At 40.1% G+C, this 20,328-nt stretch overlaps 1 protein-coding gene across 2 annotated transcripts in view; it reads right to left on the minus strand.

The window, feature by feature from the left end:
- Positions 1–20,328, minus strand: part of LOC124721693 (organic cation transporter protein-like) — a 403,851-nt gene that overhangs the window by 29,616 nt on the left and 353,907 nt on the right. For both annotated transcript variants that reach the window (XM_047246773.1, XM_047246772.1), the window contains exon 8: positions 7,035–7,163. In XM_047246773.1, coding sequence (XP_047102729.1) covers positions 7,035–7,163 — 129 coding nt within the window. The remainder of the gene's footprint in view (positions 1–7,034; positions 7,164–20,328) is intronic.

Here is a 20,328-nt window from a genome sequence, read left to right on the forward strand (position 1 = left end):
CAGTGTGACAGTGTGAGTATGGTGAATGCCTGGTGAAATGTCATCTGCCAGTGTGTGTAGTGCCAAGAGTAAAATTCGGAGGCGGTGGTGTTATGGTGTGGTCGTGTTTTTCACGGAGGGGGCTTGCACTCCCTATTGTTTTGCACTATTGCAGCACAGGCATACATTTATGTTTCGAGCACCTTCTTGCTTCCCACTGTTGAAGAGCAATTTGGGGATGGCAGTTGCATGACAATAACATCCCTATAGTGGACTGGCCTGCATAGAGTCCTGACCTGAATCCTAGAGAACACCTTTGGTATATTTTGGAATGCTGACTTCGTGCCAGGCCTCACCAATTGACATCAATACCTCTCCTTAAGGCAGCACTTCATGAAGAATGTGCTGCCATTCCCCAAGAAACCTTCCAGCACCTGACTGAATGTATGCCTGCGAGAGTGGAATCTGTCAACAAGGCTAAGGGTGGGCCAACACCATATTAAATTCCAGCTATACCAATGGAGGGTACTACAAACTTTTAAGTCTTTTTCAGCTAAGTGTCTGGATACTTTTGATCACATAGTGTATCACAGAGCAAGTGGCAGAAGGGTTTTCATATGAACGAAATTTAGACAGAATAAAATGTGCTCCTCAAATGTTTGCTTCTTTTGTCTCTCACTGATGAATGACACACAGAAATCTACTAATTGAACATTTTCATTTCAGTCCATGTAAAAATATGAGCTACTCCATAGTATAGGGAGAAGGAGAACCCCTACACCTCCAAACTCTGAAAATTCAGAAGGAAGAAAACAATTAACTGCTACTTCATTTCATGGAGTAGGCTTACAGATTATTCCATGTTCACTAAAGCCCTGTATTTCTCAGTGATCATACACCCCTTTTTCCTATTAGTTTATGACTGATTACTTGTATAACTAATGTGCCTTCCCCCAATTTATTGATGTGTTGATTCCATTTTATGTACCCTTGGTTTATTTTTTCCATTTGTAAGATATATATTAAGCTCTTCTCTATAATATTGTTTTGTATTTAATGTCTGATAGTACAATTTGATGAGATCTGTAGAACTGAATGAATGAATGAATGAACTTCCATGAAGAATTTAATTTCAACTGACAGAACTCATCTTTTGTCTTAGTTAATGTTAGTGTTTCACTTCCATATATTAGATCAGGGGTAACCATTATATATATAAAATTTGAGCTTCATTCCCTTCTTCATTTTGTCACTAAATGTTCTGTGTATTGTACCACATAAAGTTCAAAACTTCTTTACTATCAATGTTGTTCTCATATTTACAGTTATGTAGGCGGTGGGCGCGAGAACTTCTGACCCCAAATCTGTAGGCGCCCAGGTGGTCCCGGTCACCTATGGTGGGCTGGATGGGTGAGCGGTGACCTTTCCAATTGTCAGGATGCTAGGAAATGACTGTGGACACGTCAGAAACACCGAAGAAACATTATTAATTTGTAACACCTTTATTCCCGCCGAGTACAATGTGGCCCGTGAAACACAGGCTGGCTGAGCTAGGTGATATCAACGACCTTCCCCGAGTCCTCACTGACTCGTAGCGATGACACCAGCTCTTAGTGCGGAGTGTACTCTATCCCACCCTGTCTTCTTCCCGGCTCCTCCTGGTGGCTCGTCTGTGGTGGACGGGCGGAACGGGCTGCAGTCCCCCCGTGTCGTCGGCTCACCCGGTTGTGACGGAGGATGCACAGGGCCTAGACCCCACACGATCTCGACGATGGCTCACTGATGTGGTCAGCATTGGCGGCGAGTGAGTCTGCCGCGATGTCTGCTAATCCTGGGTTGATGATTGACAGTGGCAGCAGAGAGGACCAGAGCTGGTACTGTCCCCTCACGTCTGCTGCTGGATGGGCCACCCTTACTGCAACATCTCCTTAATAAATAATAACATGTCGATCACCAAGCTGAGTGCTATGCAGCATCCCAGTACACATCTAACTGCAAGTCTAACTGCGAGTGCCTTGTTGCTATCAAAGCTTGCGTATTTAAAGGAAGCACGAGCAACCTCCTGACATCATGCTCATTTGTAATGAACGCATTCGTTCCACTTATACTACTGATTCATCTGTCGTACTCACCCCTTAGGTGTTTTTGCAACAGAGTTATGTGTTGTTATGGCAGACTTACGCAAAGTTGTGAAACGCAGTACAGCTGACACTATACCTCTGTCTTGCACTCTACGAAAGTCTCCATCTAACACAAAGCCGTGTGCTAAGCAATTCTCTCTAGCCTGTTGTGTGTAACCAGGCCATTGCCCCTGCGTGACAACACATTCTGATATATGTGCAATCCTCCTACCTCTTGGCTAACCTACTGCCTCTGGCTCTTGCCATAGGCAACGAAACTTTGACGATATTCCACGTTTCCAACTCTTTACTATTCCGTAACACTACAGTTAATATCACAGTCTAACATTTGAAAATATGACACCTGTTGCATTGATTGTTGATCTAGTATTATTTTGAAGCATACTAGAAATTTCCCTTTCAAGGCAATCAACTTTGCAACTTCTTGATAGCTAATTCATTCATTACCTAATTCAGACAGGTAGCTTTTCCTAGTTTCCTTAACTGAATGTGTCCTCATTTCACAGATCATGTAGGTCAGGTAATGTCACAGGTTAGAGACCCCAAAACAGAAATGCAAAGGACAAGAGTGAGATGAGGCATTTATTTTTATGACCTGACCCAAACCAGCCTAGCAATCCTTCAACTTTTGAGAAAGGGTAGAAGTCATAGGATAAACTGTGCTGAAGTTCTACAAGACTGTGGTGGTACCATCTCATTTATATGGGGCTGAATTGTGGGTCCTCGTTAACTGGAACAAAAAATAGAGTTCATGTCTCTGAAATGTGATATCTTTAATCAGTTGTTGGGGTTGACAATGAGAGACAGGAAGAGAAATGAAAACATAAGGAACACATGCAGCTTAAATGATAAAATCTTACAATATTGTCAACATTTGAGATGTCACATAAAATACAATCCTAGAGGGTTCCATAGAGAAGGTAGACCATTGAGTGGAGGAAAGAACTAGTCTGATGTGTGGAGTCCAACTTTGACATGGATATACTGGCATTATCACAAATTTCCACCACAGGAGTTGCATCTACAGCTGTAGTGCCTGATACTGGACATCAGTTTATCTCCTCCATATCAGTGGACTTCCACAACTACAAGAGATTCACTCATGGCTCTCCCTCATGGCTTCAACCTGCATCAAATGGGAAAGCTGAGTGGATAATGTGAACCTTTAAAACACAGGTGACAAAAGCTCCATATGCTACCACTTTGAAGAGTTTGTGCAGCTTAACTCTTGTTCACAGATGCAGCTCCATGAATCATAGCACCAATCACTGCTGAACCAGCTTCAGTTACTGCTAAAAATACCAAAGTGGTATAGCAGGCCATCACAGCTGACAACTGTTTTGCCCAGTTAACATGCCATCAGTGACATGGGGCTGCTGCGGTCTGATGACCTTGCACTATTTCCCCAACACACACTCTGGGAGGCTGCAGTACTGTGGCATATAGAGCATCTACTGCTTACAGTGATAATACCCTATCACAAGTTGTAGTTCCTTCACATGGGCCCTGAACTTACTTGAGTTCCATAGTTAAACTAGGGTCATCGTATCAGTGAGGTATTTCCTTATTATTATTCTTTCCTTTCTGCCAATGTGAGGGACCTTTGATGGTTCGGGCAGGAGCTGCAGCACCTTTGGTAATCTCAGATACACATTTACATTTATCATACTGTTGTCGGTTATCATGTCATCTCCATCTGCCAACACCAATTTTCTGCCAACAGATGGGGTGCCTCTACGGCCGATTCTGGACACTATCAACTCGCACAGTTATGGACTGGCCAAATACCTGGCGACACTATTGAAACCACTGGTGGGACACTGCAGTCATCACGTGAAAAACTCCGCGGATTTCGTTAGAATACTGAAGGACATCCGAATACAGAGTGATGACCTACTCGTGAGCTTCGACGTCACCTCCTTGTTCACAAAAGTACCGCTACAAGACGCCTTGGCGCTCCTTAATCGGCACTTCGAGCCTGAAACAGTGAAGCTCTTTGAATATGCACTTACGACCACCTACTTCAAGTGCAATGGAGAGCATTATGAACAAGTGGATGGAGTGGCCATGGGATCTCCCCTTGCTCCAGAGATCGCGAATCTTTATATGGAACACTTTGAGGAGGTGGCACTACAAACTGCTCACCGTAAACCCAGGCACTTCTTCCGCTATGTGGATGACACTTTCGTGATTTGGCAGCATGGCAGGCAGGCACTGGAGGAGTTTATGGACCACCTAAACGGCATACATGAGAATATAACCTTCACGATGGAAGTAGAAGAGAATGGCTGTATTCCATTCCTGGACATACTGATCAGGAAGAAAGCGGATGGCACGCTGGGCCATTCAGTATATAGAAAAAAGACACACACAGACCTGTGCCTCCATGCAACCAGCTGCCACCATCCGGCGCAACGCCAGTCAGTACTGACCACCTTGGTGCATAGGGTGCACGTCATTTGTGACAAAGAAAGCCTCTCAGACGAATTACACCACCTAAGAGAGGTATTTCGGAAAAACGGGTACAGTGAAACACAGATTGGCAGGGCCTTCAAGAGGAGACTGGCTGACAAAGTTCAGGAAGAGGAAGAGGAAGTTAACAAGAGACTCGCCTTTCTTCCATATTTGGGGCCCACATCAGCCAAAATCGGGAGGCTATTAAGAAAATCTAACATAAATACCGTCTTCCGACCACCGCCGAAGATGAAAGAGCTGCTGGGCACAGGTAAAGACCCACTCAAACTAAACACACCTGGTATATACAACACTGCCTGCGAATGTGGTGTGCAGTACATTGGTCAAACGCAGCGCTGCATCTCTAAAAGGTGCGAGGAACACATCAGGCATGTTCGACTTGGACAGATAGAGAAATCTGCTATAGCTGAACATAGCATCAAAGAAAACCACACCTTTGACTTCGAAAACACCAGGGTGCTATGCCGAGCCGGGAGCTATTGGGATAGCGTCATTAAAGAATCAATAGAAATACGGGTCCACGAGAACCTTGTGAACAGGGACGAAGGCTATCAACTGAGCGCGGCCTGGAATCCAGCATTAGCCGCAATATGCCAGGAATGCAACAAGAACCGTCCAGCTCACGAGACGCAATCAGAATGCTCTGACGGAGACACGAACGGCGCACCCGCTTCCCCCTCCACCTCGCCCGCCGGCTCCTCTGGACCCAGCCTCCCGCGGCCAGGTGGTGGGGGGCACACCGCAGGTATAAAGGGACCGGCATCCGCAAAGTCTCGGCACTTCGCCAGAAGATGATGAGTATGTCACTCGTCGAAACGTCGCTGTTTGAAGACACCGCCACCCGGCTGGAAGCCCGAGAACTCTTCGCCAGCTGTATACGCCGGGAAAGCATACATTCACAGATGGCTCATAGTCTCCCCAACACCATTTCAGATTGTCATAGGCTTCATTGAAAGTGGCCAAATTTTCATTGATACTCTTATTGAAATGCATGCACATTTACAAAGTTTGATACTGAGTTTTGATAAATTTGTGTTCCTTGGTGAATTTACTTTGAAGGGCAACTTCCTGACAACAGACGTGAGTGAGACAAGAAGATTGGTAGCTGCTATGCATTAGACAGTAGCTTTGCTCTCTGCATATGGTATTATTTTAGTTCTACTTATTTGTTGTGTAATTCATCCATTGATACATATAGGATTTGTCTGTACTACACAGGGAATTCGTGTTCCATTACAGATGTACCATATTTTCTTGAACTCACATAGGCCTTGCACATAAAGATGATGCTGCTGATGTGTTGTCAATATTATTAGTGAAACTGTTTGAGAATGTGGAGCAATAATTTCAAGTGAATATATATACTGGCAACACTAGTGAACTGAATATGGATTTGATGACAGATCAGCTTTTTCAAGTTCTCTTGCTTAATTACATCCCTAACAACTGTCCCTCCTTCATTTCCCCATTCTTATTTGTAGTCACTAAAGTCTACTGATACTGCTTTTACTTGCAGCCATTCTTCCTTACCTGTTACTTTGATTTTGTTTATCATGTAGATAGGAAAAATTCCATATTCAGTTTCAAAAAGACAGAATTTTTCTTTTCTACAAAATAAACATAACTGAAGTCTACTGGCATTATATCATGTCATACAGTAACACCTTATTAATTAGTTTGCTATTTTTTTTTTTTTTTTAAAAATGTTAGATGTGGTACTCTCTGGGTACTTTCATGAAGTCAGTGTGATGACTGATGTTGTAACACTTTTTCTACCATTTAAGTAACACTGTGCACATTTTAACAGATTTAAATGTATCTGCTACACCACCTGGTACTTTCCGATTGTAAAATGAGGAGAACTTTTCTGCCTTCTTCATGATAATAAATACATTCAGAGCAACATATATTCTGTTACCATTGTTATCTAATCTTGCTTATAAAATGTAAACAAGAAGGCACTATGCTCAAGCTTTTTTATGTTTTGGGGTGTTGGTGTTCCAGTGGTCCACACAAACTGAGGAAATTTGTATTATTTGAATCTACCGGTTCCATTTCCACACTGCAAAATGTTGGCCAAGGCATAAATCACCAGATACTCCATACAAGCATAACACAACTGAACTGAGACACATGCTCCAGAATTTGGGCAGTAATGACTGTTTCCCCTTGACAACCATTTACCCGATCAGCACACAATGTATGTTGATTTTGAGGTCCTCTCAATGTGGCAGATTAAGTCAAAATCCCTGTTCCCTGTAACGTGTAATATTCCAACACATGAGGAAGTATGTTAAGAACTTGCAGCTATAGAGGACTAGCAGCACTCACCAGCTGCCACCTCCTTCGTTCTACCTTCATAAAACAAATGCAGAGCCAAGACTGGTTCAGTTCCTTGAGATACATAATTCAATTTTTTTGTACAAAGTCACCACTTACCTCGTGGAACCACCATGACAAGTAGACAAGCTGCAGCAGCCAGCATATGACCTCCTATTAATGTATTTCGTCTGCCAAATTTGCCCATACAGTAAATACAAATGAATGGGCCACACATTTCAATCACGCCTGAAAATATAGAAGAAAATGCAGATTCAGAAATAATCAGTCAGTATCACATAATTATTCTATAATTCAAACAGTTTTAAATCCTCATAGAAATGATGGTTTAGCGTTCCAAGATGTAGTTACCACTTGCTCAAATTATCATTTTATCCTCTGTGAATTATTCTACTGAATAGAAGCATTTCTCCCACAGAATCTGCTATGGCCTTGTTTTTAGTACCAATGGCTCCAAGTTAATATGTTTTTGCCCATGAACTACTTTTATATTGTCATCCCCATATACTGTGGAGTCCATGCATGTAATTTCAGTTGGTGCATGGGTAGCATAAAAATACTTCCCGTGTTATATTTATCCTTGAATAATTTTTGTCTGCATTTTCTTTGGGCCTTTGTCCTGCTTCAACATGGGGGGTCAGTAGTGTTTCTACAGATTTGGCAGTGTTAGTTGCAGAGGGTGGCCAGATGCCCTTCCTGTTGCCGCCCCAAACCCCCTGAGATGGCATTAGTGTACCCCAGCTGTCCACGTCTAGTGCAAACCAGTAAATAGTGTAAACTTTTTCAAATGTCTGCAAGTTGTGTAACTGAGGACCAGCCCGGTATTCACCTAGTGGGATATGGAAAACTGCCTAAAAGCACATCCAGGCTGGCTGGCGTACCAGCCCTCATTGTTAATCTGCTGGGCGGATTCGACCCGTGGCCAGCACATCTATCTGTGTTCAGGAAGCAGCACATTCACACTCTCGGCTACCCTGGTGGGTTGTGTAGGGAGATTATAATTTCATAAATATATGTGCAGGGAACAGAGTTTCCATTGTCGGAAATAATGGATGACAAGATTCTGTTCGCCATTGAGTACAAACATAATTGACAGTTTTCTTCTGCAGTTTTAGTATTCAATATAAACTATTTGAACTTTCCCAAGAAAATTATACCATATCTAATAACAGACTCCAAGTAACTATGATGTGCTATTTTTCATGTATTCTAGTCAGTAAAATTTGCTAGTATTTGCACTGCAAATACAAAACTGCTTAGTTTGTTTGATAGGAAGTCATATGTGTATTCCATCTGAAGTTCTTGTCCACATTTTGTTCTACAAATTTGATCGTGTCAACTTCTTCCATAAGTTGGTTGTTATGTTGTATTTTAAGTTCCACATATTTAAAATATTTGGTTTTGGAATGTACCATATGGGCCTTTGCAATGCTCAGTTTCAACTCATTTAACTGGAACCAGTTTTCTAGGGTATCAGTGAGTAATTATGCCACTAGTGGCAGCTGATCAAAGGAGGCAAGGGAGACCAGGCCTCTTCACTTTTCTGTGGTAGAAGTAGTGGTGGTGGTGGTGGTGGTGGTGGTGGTGGTGGCAGAGTTGGTGGTGGTGGTGATGGTAGCAGCAGCGATAATTATTTTCACAATGAATTATTAAGCACTTTTGTAAGTGAGCACAAAAATGTTAGTTTGTGTTATTCCTTTTAAACTGCCAGAACTTGAGATCAAGAGAAAGTGCATAAGCTTAAACCTAACCAAAGGTCGACAGATGTGTGAAGCATAGTGCAAGGAGACCAGATACATGCCAGGTGGCCTGTAAATGCTAGGTTGCTATGGTAACCATGACAGCACTACTAGGGACAGAAGATGGATTACAAGCTCTTTTAGCCATGTTGGGTATGTTTCTGCATCATGGGAGGCCTGTAACTCTGGTGCTGCTTCTCTAGATTTTCCTCATGTCCGTTGCACCTTTGCAGTAGTTGTTCCATGTGCAGTGAATACTTTTGAATCCCTATCTTGTACAAGTACTGATGTAACATTTTCAAGTGAATACATCATTCCTTCCTTGTAGAAGATGTTGTTTCCAAGAAGGCGATAAACTGAATGACATGAAATTTATTGAAGAAATGACATCCAATGCTGGAACTACATCTTCAGAAAGATAAGTTCAAAACAGATACTTTGCAAAGTTCATGGTATGAGCAACGGTTATGTGTTAGTACTACAAAAAGGAACATTATTCTGCTGGTCAAGTTTGCCATTAAGCATGAGAAAAACTGTGTGGTATGCCGAGGGTTTTGACAGTCTGAAGAATCTGTCTAGAGGTTTACCAATGCGTGCTTCTTCTAATGTTTTATTTCATACAAAGAACTATCCAAATAAATGTTTAGCATTTCAAAAATACTCATTGAAAATCACTGTCTGAAGAAAATCAGACACAACAATGAAGTGAAAGGTAACAGAGACAATATTAAAATTCTAATCTAAATGTCATTTGTGTAAGCAGGAGCTAGCTTCAGAGGTCATGACAAGACAGTCGATTCCTTGAGTCATTCTGGAAATTTCAGACCCATTTTTAACCTTGTGCTAAACAGAAATGAAGATCTGAAAGCACTGGAAGAAAATGGACTATCTCCAGGGATATTTGAAAACTATACAGAATGATGTGATTGAATTTATAAATGAGGAGATTTGTGAATATATACATTTAAGTTATGATAGAACCTTATTTTATGTCTGCATTGTATACAAAGCAACTGACTTTTCAGACACATCACAATGTGCCATTGTTGAGAGACTAGAGGACTCCAATAGCAACATTCAAGAACATTTTCTTGGTTTTTATGATTTTAGAGAAGCTATGAGTGCTGCTGCTTTATTCACTGTGCTGAGTGGAATGTTTTGGAATTATGATACGAAGAACAAACTGGTGGCCCAAACCTATGGTGGTGTTTCCTTTTTGGCAGGAGTTAAATGACCTGCAAGCTAAGATCCATGACATTCTCCCTCCCCCCCCCCCCCCCCAAGCACCTTTTATTCACTGTTTCACCCATCAATTAAATTTAGTTCTGCAGCAGTGTTTTTCTTGTATAAAACTAGTAAGAATTTTTCTCCCCATGCCTCAGAGTTCAGTGTGTTCCTGCTTTCTTCCACTAATCTTCCAAACATGCAATAATTCTTGACATTACTGGTAAACACATTCCTTCAAAGAGTGAAATGTGATGGACCTTTAACACCAGAATACATCGATGTGACAAAAGTCAAGGGATACCTCCTAATATCATGTTAGACCTCCTTTTTCCTGGTGTAATACAGCAACTTGATGTGGTATGGATTCAACAAGTCACTGCAAGTCCCGTGCAGAAACACGGGGCCATGCTGCCTCAATATCCATCCATAATTGCTGCCTCTATAGCCATGCATAATTGTGAAAGTGTTGTCAATGTAGGATTTTGTGCATGAACTGGCCCCTCAATTATGTCCTATAAATATTCGATGGGACTCATGTTGGGTGATCTGGATGGTTAAATCATTTGCACGAATTGTCCAAAATGTTCTTCAAACCAATTGCGAACAATTGTGGCACAGTGACATGGTGCATTGTCATCCATAAATATTCCATCATTATTTGGAAACATGAAGTCCATGTATGGCTGCAAATGGTCTCCAAGTAACCGAACATACCCGTTTCCAGTCAATTACCAGGTGGCAGTAGTGGTAGCGGCAGCAGCAGCAGTGGCCCTAGTAGTAGTGGTCATGAGGAATGCTAGCTATGCAGTCATTAAAAGGGAAGAAAGGGGTTTTCCAGTAGGTTTCTTGCCCTCCCCACAATTTAGGCCCATAATCTGTCACTGTAAGCCACAAATTCAGAATTTGCTTTCTTTATTATACTTTCAATTATGGCAGTCCTCTTTTTTTTGCACCCCACACACACAAGTAACCTTTTGTATTTTCCCTCCTCATAGCAGGTTTATCCATCTTATCTGACTTCTGAGTGTGCTGCTTTCCCAACCTATTTCCTTTTTCTTCTCTGAGGGACATTCCCAGTGTTCAAAAGGCTAGGAATGCCATCTAGTTATTTTTCTATCAGCAACACTAGGAGTTGCATTTCCTGAAGGCAATTATTGCCCAGTAAGTATTCAGTGTGGTCAGAAACAACCTGAAAAGCTTGTAAGGGATTTGCAGAGTAGCTACTTCTGAGAAATAACTATTACCAAAAAAATTCAATACATAGTGCTGTTTCCAATTTAATTAGCACTGAAGGTAGCCAATCAGGCTGTTGCATGCAGAAGTTCAAGAGGCCCATCAGAGATGGCATCACAATGTGCTTCATTTGGTTCCCTAAAAGCGCACAAGAGAGCTATACAAAATTTGGACACGGGATGATGATGAGGGTCAAACCCAAGCCCAAAGCTGAGCTGTCTCATGCATTATTATCTATGGTATGAGACCAACTGATGCGAATTTTATCTGGTAGGACACTTGAGTTAGCAGACTGAATGGCTCGATTGGCTAAGTTCAATGCTAATTAACTCTGAAGTGAATGAAATTTCCACTCTGCAGCAGAGTGTGCACTGATACCAAACCTCCCGGCAGATTAAAACTGTGTGCCGGACCAAGACTAGAACTCAGGATCTTTGCCTTTGGCGGGCAAGTGCTCTACCATCTGAGCTACTCAAGCATGACTCATGACCCATCCTCATAGCTTCAGTTCACCAGTACCTCATATCCTACCTTTCAAACTTCACAGAAGCTCTCCTGTAGATCTTGCACAACTAACACTCCTGGAAGAAATGATATTGTGGAGACATGGCTTAGCCACAGCCTGGTGGATGTTTCCAGAATGAAATTTGGCAGGTAGGAGATGAGGTACTGGTGGAATTAAAGCTGTGAAAATGGGTTGTGGGATGTGCTTGGGTACCTCAGATGGTAGAGCACCTGCCCGCAAAAGGCATAGGTCCCAAGTTAGAGTCTCTGTCCAACAACAATTTTAATCTGCCAGGAGGTTTCAAATCTGAAATGGTGCAACATATAAAATTGTTTTCTTAATGATTGTTTCTCAGCACAGCCTGGCCAGAAACACCCTTACAAGCTTTTCAGACTGTTTCTGACCACCCTTAATACTTTAAAGTATTGACCCATATTACAATTTTTAATTTCTATTTCTTATATAGTGAGTATGGCAACTTCATCAATAAAACAATTTTAACAATTATTTAATGCAGTGAAATAGTACTATTCTCACTGGAATGAACCTCATGTTCTCAGAACCTTCACAGTTTAACCCACATGTTTGATCCCGTATAAATTTTGGCCTGACTTGTGTTAATTTTCTTACTTAAGTTATATATTTCTTATCTGTAGATATTTCTGAAAATATTTGGTTGTCAAAAAACTGTTTTTCCAATAATATTTTGTTATTATTCAAATAAATCCATTTTGGAATATTGGTCTTGTACCATGAAAATAGTAATCAAGATATCAACTTAATTATCAAAAAACAATCATTGATAAGCGTCAGTTTTTATGCAAACAAAATTTCTATCTTCATTTATAATTTTTCTAATTTCAGTATCAATAAAGAAATCTATTTTATAAAATACCAGGAAGCTACTTTTTCATATTGTCAAAATATGCAATGTTTGTTATTAACCATTAATGCTACAAGTTTTCACTTAAATAATTATGTTAAAAAAAACAAGATTTAAATGAAATCTTAAAAACACTTTAAGTTAAGGCAGTCCATGTTAATACTAATTTGGACTATATCCTGCTCTAGAAGGTACTTAGAGCTGGGTTCATAATAGATATACAAATTTTTTGGTGCCAAGTGCATCATAGTGGGTTTAGCAACTATTGAGTTTGATACACATTGTTCTCTGATCAATTATGTTCTTTGCATGGCTCAGGCAAGTTGCACAGTGTATATTTAAAAACTGTCAAACACGCGATGGTAAATTACATTACAAGAACATGCAAGTACAAGAAGAAAATGGTTAAAATCAGCATAATGTTCCAGTGGCTCATCATTTAAACAACCCTGGATGAAATCTTTACAATACGCTATACAGGAACAAAGCTACCAACCCTGACACTGAGAACAACTTTGCAAGATAAGTAAGGAGGATAGGGAGGGTTGGGGCAGTGGGAGGTTTGGGTCATTCATTTTAAAACTTTGTGGTTGGTGTTACTGGTTCAGCTTACTTCTATAATCTTTGACTTTAAACTATTTATAGATGCCACATTTAAATTTCGCCAACTGACTTGACTTTAGATACAACAGGTAAGTTAACATGAATTTCTCTATCTAAAGTAAAAAAAAATGTTACTTTTACGTCAATACACAGTGAAGTAACTAAATTTACTGAAGTGCATGTATTATTATAAATTCCTCATTAGTTTATCTTTGGAATGCAATATGAGTTTTTGTCATTACATAAATGAAATCCAGCATTTTAATATCAAATAGAGAAAAAGGTAACCAAGGGAGGGTCGGGCCACTATTGTCCCAATCCTCCCTTATTAAAAGTTGATATTCCTTTACTATTTACAGTTTGTTTTGGGAGCTTATCATCAATATGCTGCTTGTATACAAGAAAAGGACAGACAACAGACAAACAGCCACACAACCACTAACCCAGATAGCAATATAATCTACTATAGAAGCAATGAAAAATGGCAGATGGTTGTGAGAGACAGCAAAAACCTATGGAATACTGAAATCAATCCTATCAACATATGCAGTAGACTGTGCTAGTAAATTCAATCATACTGACAAATACAGTTCTCTGTATAATCATTCACAAGTCTTCATGAATGAAAAAGAGCCCATGCTAGCTCAGTATCTAATTGCAGTTGTCAAATTAAATTAGGGATTAAATCTAATTGTAGCTAGGAAGCTTGCATCTCAGTTTGCTGTTGTAAACGGAAAGTGTCACTCGATACCCAAAGGTTGGACACCTAATACAATAGTAGGAGGAGATTAGATGAAAGGCTTTATGAAAAAAACAAAAGACTGTCACTGTGAAAACCAGAAGCTACTAGTCTTTCTTGCAGGACAATTATCAATAAAAAGAATGTTAGAATTTTTTTATAACGTGAGATCTGTTTTAAAAAGATACAATTCCGAGCAAAATTTCACATACAATAATGATGAGACAGCCTTAACTACTGTGCAAACAGTACAAAATGTAATTGCTGAAAGAAGTGAATCAGGTAACATCACCAGAAAGAGGTAAATTGTTAACACTTTGTGCTACAATTTTAGCCAGTGGAACCTTTGTTCCCCCATATTAAATTTTTCCTAGAGTCAACTTCAAAAAGCATATGCTCAATGGTTCTATACCCTGATCCTGAGGTTCTTGGAAATCCTTCAGTATGGATGAATGCCAGAAATTTTATAGATTACTTGCATCATTTCAAGAAATGTGCTCCTCCAACAGCAGAAAACCCAACACTTCTTACATTTGACAACCATGGATGGAGGAGGAGTTGCCACATTTATTAAAAACTGCCATAAATTCAAGAACATTGACATTAATAAATTCTGTTCAGAGCAGCATCTAGAAGCATGTGCAACAGAAGTAGAGTTCCATAACAGATCCTATATAATAGTAACTATTTACCAAGCATCTGCAGGAAATTATAATCTATTCATAAATCATCTAGAAGCTCTTCTGGGTTATTTAACGGGAAGAAACAAAGAAATTTTGATTGCTGGTGACTTTGAATCAGATTTTCTAATTCAATCTTCCAGTAAACATTTACTGCAGTTAGTAATGTTGTCTTTCAATCTAACTCACACTGTAAACTTTCCAACTAGGATCACTAAACCCTCAAGGACAGCCATTGATAACATTTTTATAGACAAATCAAAGGAACAAAATCATATCATAAAACCTGTAATAAATGGACTATCAGATCATGACATGCAGCTCCTTGTTTTAGATGTAAATTCTAAGCAGATTATCAAGACTGCTAAATCTGAGCACAGGAGAGTATTCAATCACCCAAAAATTGAGTGTTTTAGAAAACTGCTCAAAGATATGAACTGGAAATATGTTTATAGTGCTCATGACGTGAATGAAAAATATAACACATTCATGAACAATGTCAGTACCATGTTTGAAAACTGTTTTCCTCTAAAAGTTACTCAAATTAAACAGAAGTCTATAATAAAACCATGGATCACACAAGGAATAAAGATTTCCTGTAAGACAAAAAGGAAAATGTATCTGTTGACCAAGAATAGCCCCAATGCTGATGATTTAGCTGAATACAAGGAATACCGTAAAATATTTAAAAAAAGTAATTCAGACATCTAAACAAATGCACTACGAGAAGAAGACAGCAATGTCAGGGAACAAAATAAAAACAATATGGGATATAGTGAAAGAGGAAACTGGTAGAACCAGAAAGGAACAGGAGAAAATAGCACTAAGGGTAGATGACACATTAGTAAACGATGGGCATAGTGTGGCAAATCTATTTAACAAGTACTTTATATCCATTACTGATAGAATGTGATTGTCAGGATCAGTGAATAATGCCCCTGAATATCTGAAACTAGCCTTTACAAATAGCTTCAGGTACATGAATATGTCACTCACTTCACCGAACGAAATAACTTCCATAATAAAATCTTTAAAAACAAAGCTTTCTAGTGGTTACGATGAAATATCAACAAAGTTAATTAAGGCATGTTCTTGTGAGTTTAGTACAATTCTAAGTTACTTGTGTAACCAGTCAATTATAATTGGGACATTTCCTGACTGGCTGAAATATGCAGATGTTAAGCCTCTATTCAAAAAAGGGGATAAAGAGATGTCATCAAACTAAAGACCAACTTCACTTTTGCCAGCATTCTCAAAAATTTTAGAAAACAATGTACAGGCAGCTTCTCAACCATCTGACCACAAATAACATATTATCAAGAAAACAGTTTGAATTTCTGAAGGGTTCTAATATCGAAAAGGCTATTTACACCTACAGTGAAAATGTACTTAATTCATTAAATAACAAGTTACAAGCAGCAGGTATTTTCTGTGATTTGTCAAAGGCATTCAATTGTGTAAACCACAACATCCTTTTAAATAAATTAGAATTCTATGGTGTCACGGGAAGTGCTGCAAAATGGTTCAAGTCATACCTCGCTAACAGGAAACAAAGGGTGTCAGTGCAAGGGACTAGTGAATTAAGTCATCAGTCATCATCAGAATGGGAAGAAATTGCTTTTTCTTGTGTACATTAATGATCTCTCATCAGTTACACTGCCAGAAGCAGAGTTCGTTTTGTTTGCAGATGACGCAAGTATTGCAATAAATAGTATGTCGAGTGTAGTTCTAGAAAGATCTGCTAATGATATTTTCATGGATATTAATAAATGGTTTAAACCCAATTCACTGGCATTAAACTTCAAAAAGACTCACTATATGCAATTCAGAACCTGTAAGAGGTTTCCACCCAGCATATGCATAAAGTACGAAGAAGAGCAGATAGAAGCGGTTGACAGTCTTAAATTCCTGGGATTACAACTTGATAATAAATTCAGTTGGGAGGAGCACACCACAGAACTGCAGAAACGCCTTAACAAATCTGTATTTGCAATTCGAGTGTTAGCAGACACAGGTGACATAAAAGTGAAAAAGCTTGCATACTTTGCCTACTTTCATTCCATAATATCATATGATATAATATTTTGTGGTAACTCTTCAAGTCAAACAAAAGTTTTCAGAGTCCAAAAGCGTGTAATACGTATTATTTGTGGAGTAAACTCACGGACGTCTTGTAGAAACCTCTTCAAAGAACTGGGTATACTAACTACTGCCTCTCAGTATATCTACTCCTTAATGAAATTTGTCCTAAATAATATATCTCTTTTTCCAACAAACAGCTCAGTTCATACATACAATACCAGGAACAAAAATGGTCTGTACAAGGACTTAAAGCACTTACTTTAGTTCAAAAAGGGGTCCACTACTCAGGAACACTCATCTTCAATAATTTGCCAGCAAACATAAAAAATTTAGTTACAAATAAAGATCAGTTTAAAAGGAGCCTGAAAGACTTACTAGTGGCCAACTCCTCCTACTCCATTGATGAATTTCTTAATAGAAACAAATGATGTATTGAATATATTCATACTATTAATATTGTTATTTCAGCTTTTTTAAGTGACATGTTCCACATGTATGAGGGTCTCTTCAACACAGATCTATGGAATGAAAAAGTAATCTAATCTAATCTAATCAAACCATGATAGCCACATTTCAATTGAATCCTTAAATTTTTGCAGAGAGAACCACATTATGATTCTCACACTGCCTCCTCACTGTAGTCATAAACTGCAGTCTTTGGATGTATCTGTGTTCAGGCTCCTGAAGAAATGTAACAACACTGCCCATGACTCTTGGATGCTATCCAACCCAGGAAAAACCATTTTTATGTACAAGCTAGCTGCATTATCAGTCAGTGCAATCACTCTAGCATTTTCACCAAGAAAAGAAGAAAGTTGACCTATTCAACAGGCATTGAAGATCTGGATGAATTATGTGATGACAGCAGTGATACTCCTCTTGAAATGTCCTCAGACTCAGAACAAGAAGAGGGACTATCTAAGGGAAAGTATGTGCTTGTTCGATCTGCCACAAAATTAAATCACATTCATTATGTGGAGTGCATAATGAACACTCTCGGTGATGACTGTGAAATTAAATTTTTGAAAAGAACATGTACTAATTGTTTGTTTTGTTTTATTTATTTTAGGATGCAAAGACAACTAGGGTCATACACACCTATGTCAGAACTGTAGAACAGGAAGAAAAAGAGTGGAGTTAAGAATGACTACACATTAATCCCAGTGGACGGAAGAGAAGATAGCTAAAAACAGGGACGTGGAGAAAGGTCTTTAAAATATGCCATAGAGACACGGAGGTCATGAACTAAAAATAAAATGGCCTTCACCATATTGCTATGATGGATAAACAGTAAAACACAGTTGACAGCCTGCACATTGTTTGCTAAAACAGCCAATAACTCAAGACAGCAAACACAAATGAGAACATAAGGTGTTATAAAAAGGGCATTCCATCAGGAAATGGTGGACTATCAGAGCTTGAGTGCAATGAGTACAAAGTAGTGGGGGAGCACCACTTAACAAATGGCAATGGCTAAAAAGACAGTGCCTGATATGAAACCTCATGGTAAGAGGGCCGAGAGCAGGTCGTCCAAGCCACTGGGAGAGGCTTAATAACCTGGAGTTTGTTCCCATGAAGGGAGGACAAGCAGTGATGCCAAAGTGACACCATCAGCTCACTGAGAGCAACACAGAGATCATCAGAGGGAATGCAACGACTAGTGGGCTGAGGTACGAGGACTGCTGCAGCATCAGCGGCCTCGTTTCCTGTCAGACCGATGTGACCAGGAACCCACATAAACATCACAGTGGCTCCATCAAGAGTGAGCAAGTGACAGTTTTCTTGGACCTGCTGCACCAAGGGATGGACACTGTACAGCACACAGAGACTTTGAACGGCACTGGGAGAGGCAAAGCAGCTGATGGAATTGGAAAGCCAGTGTCACCAGATGTACTGCACGGCCTGGTACAGGGTGAAGAGCTCCGCAGTAAACACTGAGTAGTGTTCCGGAAGATGATACTAAAAAATGTTGGTGCCAATGACAAAAGCACACCTGACACCACAGTCAGTCTGAGAACCATCAGTGCATACAAAGGTACTATCGCAAGTTCATGAAGCTTATGGCGATAGAGCAAGGCTGGAGTAGCGTCCTTAGGAAGTGAATGAAGGCCAAGGTTAACATGGGTGACTGCATGATACCAAGGAGGTGAAGCATTTACACCCACCAGGAAAGTTGCAGGTAGCACGAAGTTAAGCTACCGGAACAAGAGCCGAAAAGCTAACTCCAGGAGGTAAAACAACAGAGAGACATGTCCCAAACTGGCAGTCGAAGGAGTCATTGAAGAAGGAGGCATAGGATGGGTGGCCACCCATGCCAGGCAAACAGCACACATATTTGCTGAGGAGAAAGTCTCGGCTGTAGGATGGAGGTAGTTCCGAAGCTTCTGCACACAGTCTCTCAATCAGACTACTGTAATAGGTGCCAGTGGCTAAATGGATGCCACAATGGTGGATAGAATTGAGACAGTGTAAGAGGGAGGGAGGGATGGACATGCAGATGCAAAAACAAAACACCCATAGTCTACCTTGGAACAGACAAAGGACTGGTACAATCAGAGGAGGATGGTTCAATCCGCTCCCCAGGAAGTATCATCGAAGACATGTAGGACACAGAGGGACTGCATACAGTCGGCTGCCAGATAAGACATGTGGGAGGACCAAGAAAGTTCCCTATCAGTCATGAGCCCCAGGAATTTTGTAGTTTCAACAAACGGAAGAGCAACAGGCCCAAGATGTGAAGACAGTGGAAGAAACCAATTGCGTCACTAGAAATTCATGCAAACAGATTTGTCAGTTGAAAAACAAAAGCCATTGTCAATGTTCCATGAGTTAAGACAATCAAGACATTGCTGAAGATGCTACTCAATGAGACAGGTCTGTGGAGAACTGCAATAGATGACAGATGTCCAGTGGGAGACAGGCCATCATAGGATTAATGGTGACAGCAAAGAGGATGATGCCCAGGGTGGAACCCTGAGGCACACCATTTTCCTGGATAAAAGCAGAACCCACACGTACCTTGAAAGTTCAGTCTTCTAAAAATCTAAAAATTCCTCAAAGAAAGGAGCAGGTAACCACAGAAGCCCCACATGAAGAGAGAATGGAGGATAGCAGTTCTCCAGCAGGTGTCTTAGGGTTTCTTCAAATTGAAAAACTTGCCCACAGTCTGGGATTTCCAAAGAAAACCATTCATGACATGGTCAGCTGCAGAATGGTGCTATCGAAATCCAAACTGTGCAGTGGTTAGTAAATTGCGAGACCCGAGCCTTCGTACCAGCTGAATCATATATTCCATCACTTTGCAAACACAGCTGGTGAGAGAAATGGGGTGGTAGCTAGAAGGAAGGTGTTTGTCCTTACCTGGCTTAGGTATGGATATGACAGTGACTTCATGTCAGCATCTGGAGAACGGGCCCTCTGCCCAAATGCAACTGTACTTATTAAGCTGAGAGTGCTTGCCCACAAGAGAAAGGTGCAGCCATAGAGAATATTTTTAATAATTCTTCATTACTACAGCGTGTTTTGTTTGTAAAAGAGTGAATGGCCTTTCAGACCATGATGCACAAATTTTAACACTAAAAGGCTTTTGTAATCAAACAAATGTTACTTATAATTAGAAACTATTTAGGACAGCTAATCCAATGGCAATAGAGTGTGTTTTAAAACTCATTAAGGAACAAGACTGGCAGGATGTTTATAGTG

The sequence above is a fragment of the Schistocerca piceifrons genome, chromosome X (genome assembly GCF_021461385.2).
Source record: "Schistocerca piceifrons isolate TAMUIC-IGC-003096 chromosome X, iqSchPice1.1, whole genome shotgun sequence".
Classification (NCBI taxonomy): domain Eukaryota; kingdom Metazoa; phylum Arthropoda; class Insecta; order Orthoptera; family Acrididae; genus Schistocerca; species Schistocerca piceifrons.